Source organism: Pteropus alecto, unplaced genomic scaffold (genome assembly GCF_000325575.1).
Source record: "Pteropus alecto unplaced genomic scaffold, ASM32557v1 scaffold313, whole genome shotgun sequence".
Taxonomy (NCBI): domain Eukaryota; kingdom Metazoa; phylum Chordata; class Mammalia; order Chiroptera; family Pteropodidae; genus Pteropus; species Pteropus alecto.
The window spans coordinates 2,323,538-2,326,919 of NW_006434832.1; the positions used below are offsets into that span (position 1 = coordinate 2,323,538).

Here is a 3,382-nt window from a genome sequence, read left to right on the forward strand (position 1 = left end):
TCTATCACTAGGCCATATTCTTTCCTCTATGATTAACTATCCGCTAAATATTTTCACCTAATCTACCACCATCTCAAAATACAACTTTATACTCCTTCCTCCTCTTCCTTCTACATTCACCCAAGGGACAAAACTTAAAGTCAATATTGGCCCTTCCTCATTTAACAAAGAACTATGTACTGCACTCACTACTCGGTTTGCTATTTTGGATTGATACTGCATGCAGACCTAAAAGTCCAGCTTTTCCAAGAATGTCTTCTAATAGGTTGAGAAGAGAACACAGGCAGCAGAGGATGAGACAGTAGTGGCTTTTATTACCTGGGCAATGAAAACATATACCTCTTCACTGCCTAACTTGTCCTTGATTGAGATGGTTTGCCTGGTTTTGGCTTATTTCCCCTACCATGCTACTATGCCTCCTCATAACTATAATAACTTCCACAATTATATTTAATTCCCATAACAATATAATAGCAGGTAGTTGCCAACTTTCAGAAATCACATTTAAAATGATCTACACATTAACTACTCTGCGGTCCCTTTTTACCGCTCTTGGAGTTCTTATTATCACTGATTAAGGAGCTAATATAGAAAATCATATTTTACAGACTTTAAGGAAGTTCCGGAGTAACAGAGTAAAAACAACAAGATGAAACATGTCTCTAGGAACGTAAGGGGGCTATATTAGTCATTCTACATACTAGACTAGTAAGACTTATTTAGCTTCCATTTCTTAAACATCTATTAAGCATGGCAACTGGCATTTTACACACATAACCTAATTTAATTCTCACAGAAGATGCTCTGTGCCACAGATACCTTGTACTGCCACAGACCATTATAAAAGAACATTATAAAAAGAGCCTTAAAACTTGTTACAATATTTTTTTTTAAGAATACTGTCAAGTATTTTTCACTTTATTACATATTTACTATAAATTTACTACACATCTATTAGGATACACCAAAAGAATTTTATTATCAGAAATAGTTGGCTTTATGTGAATCAATCTTTTTCTCATTTTAATGTTAGTATAATTAAAAACAAATGGTGGTAGGGACAAGTAAAAACAATGGCATATATAATTTCTTATTTATAGTCAAAGAAGCAATCTTAATTTTATAAAAAAAGGAAATTAAAAGTAAAAATCTGAATATGCTGCACTGAAATAAACTATACTTGTGAGTTATAATCTTATGTGGCCAAAAGAGTATCTAGCTTTGTGTCTCTGACTATAACCAGGAGGCTATGACAATGATAACCTTCTTTTACATTCAGATCAATAACTCTAAGGCAACAACGATCATATAAAGTTAGAGTCTCCCTGAAATTCCTTTAACAGATTGGAACTTTAAATGAATTTCATTCATCAACACACAAACTGTATGTTACATAGAAAATACCTTTTTTGAAGGGGCTCCGGTGGGTGGCACGTCAATTACAGAAGATGTATTAGTGTAGTTTTGTAAATAGGATCCATCTCCAGGACTTGGGGTTTCTAATGGCAAAATCCCAAAACTGAGAAGAGGTTGAAATCAAGGTGTCAAAAAGTCATCAAGGCATATATAAAGCAGCAGTATACTTAAATTAGAAGGTCTAAAAGGAAGAGAATGGCAAATCAGTCTTGGGGGCAGTGAGGATCTAAGGGGCAGATTAAAAATAAGCTGCGAATGTAGGCTATTCCACCCACCAAAACTAAAATTAAAAAAACAAACAAAAAAACAATGAAACAAGACTAAATTGAGCAGTAACTACTGATGTCAGGAGATTTACTTGATACAAAGAAGAGTGGCCTTTATAAAGGCTAAGTTCCAAATGATCAAATTACTTCAAATTCCTGGAATTTATGGGATTTAGATGCTACTACAGAAAAAAATGTCTCTAGAGACCACTGATTCATTTGTGGATTCACTGAGTTGTAATCTCATGGTTATGCTATTTTAGTAGATCTCTGGCCCTGTTCTAGCATATAACTTTTTATTTAGATACGTTTGAATATGTGTCCTCTGGGCTGGGTTCCTGCATTTATATATACATACACATCTAATAATTTTGACAAAATATTTCATGTTGATGGGTGTCATTCCTTCCTCCGTGTTTTAGAAACCAGCACTTTAACAACCACTGCTGTAGCTCTGATTATATCATAGGCATTCCAACATTTCAAGAGGTTCATTGCTATTCACTGACACACAGCCATAAAGACAATATCTTTTAATGTATACACTAGCTGAAAAAGGCATATTTAAGAGTTTTAAATTTTCTCCAATATTTAATATTTTTTTATCACAAGTACTATATTTTTTTTACTTCATTTTCTGAAAACAGAATAGATCCAGTATTGACTTATTAAATGCCTCTATTTCAATAAGGATTTAGAAGCTGCTATTCATATTAATTTATATTACTAATAATATGCATTATTATAAGATCATTTAATATTACAGTACATTTTAAACTATCTTTTGTCTTACCTTGGGGTTAATGGGCTAAGAGCAGCTGGTCCTCCTAATAAGCTTCGACCAGTTTTTGGTTTATTTTGAACCTGTTTAGATAATATGGAAGTTCCTGTTCCAAGAGGGACAGTATCTGGTGAAATTACAGCTGAATCAATATAAGATACTGAGGAATCTGTATTCAAGGAATACTTTGAATTGGAAGATTCTAAATTCAGTCTGTTTAATTCCTGAAACAGAAAATTTCTACCATGTCATTTACAATACATTATTTAGTTCAGATCATTCTTTTTCGTTTACATGATATTTTGAACACTACTGTATGATACACTTACAATTGTGTCCTGGGGTGTTTCCGTAAGAACTGTCTCAGGCTGTCTGTGAGATAAATTATGATTAGATACTACTGTTGTGCAGGAGTTAGGCAGACAGTTGCTAAAGTTATGTAAAGATGTTAATTTAAATGTTTGGTCAGGATCTGGCTTTTCACCTGTGAAGGGAAAAAAAAAAAGTTCTGAGGAAATGAGATTTAATTTTTTTTTTAGGTATGCATAAATCAGTGGAAATAAATCCTTAACAGAGTTTTAAAGTTCTCCTGTCTGTTTCAGATGATCAAATTTACCTCCCCAAAGCCCATCCATCAATTTACTGCAGAATTTTACCCCTAAGATAAAGCTGTAAATTTAGGAAATAAACAAAACTGCAATGACACTGATTTTAAATATAATAAGTCACAGGAAAATGCAGATTTCTGTTTTAGAGCAGAAAGCAAAGATCCAGATCTCACTTTGCTCAAGGTAAGAAGTGAGGGTAGAGTTGAAACCCAGTAGATATTACAGTAAAGTTTTAAGCACTTCCACGTACACAGACATGACAGTGTTTTAAAATGATCCTTTATGCATCCTAGAGCATGTACACTGAGAAA

General features: G+C 33.4%; 1 protein-coding gene across 9 annotated transcripts in view; it reads right to left on the minus strand.

Moving 5' to 3' along the window:
• The window catches only part of CDC27 (cell division cycle 27), a 59,256-nt gene that overhangs the window by 26,987 nt on the left and 28,887 nt on the right, over positions 1-3,382 (minus strand). For all 9 annotated transcript variants that reach the window (XM_025045572.1, XM_025045576.1, XM_015588026.2 and 6 more), the window contains 3 exons: positions 2,793-2,947; positions 2,476-2,687; positions 1,405-1,519 (listed from right to left, as the gene is read on the minus strand). In XM_025045572.1, the coding sequence (XP_024901340.1) occupies positions 1,405-1,519; positions 2,476-2,687; positions 2,793-2,947 (482 nt within the window). The remainder of the gene's footprint in view (positions 1-1,404; positions 1,520-2,475; positions 2,688-2,792; positions 2,948-3,382) is intronic.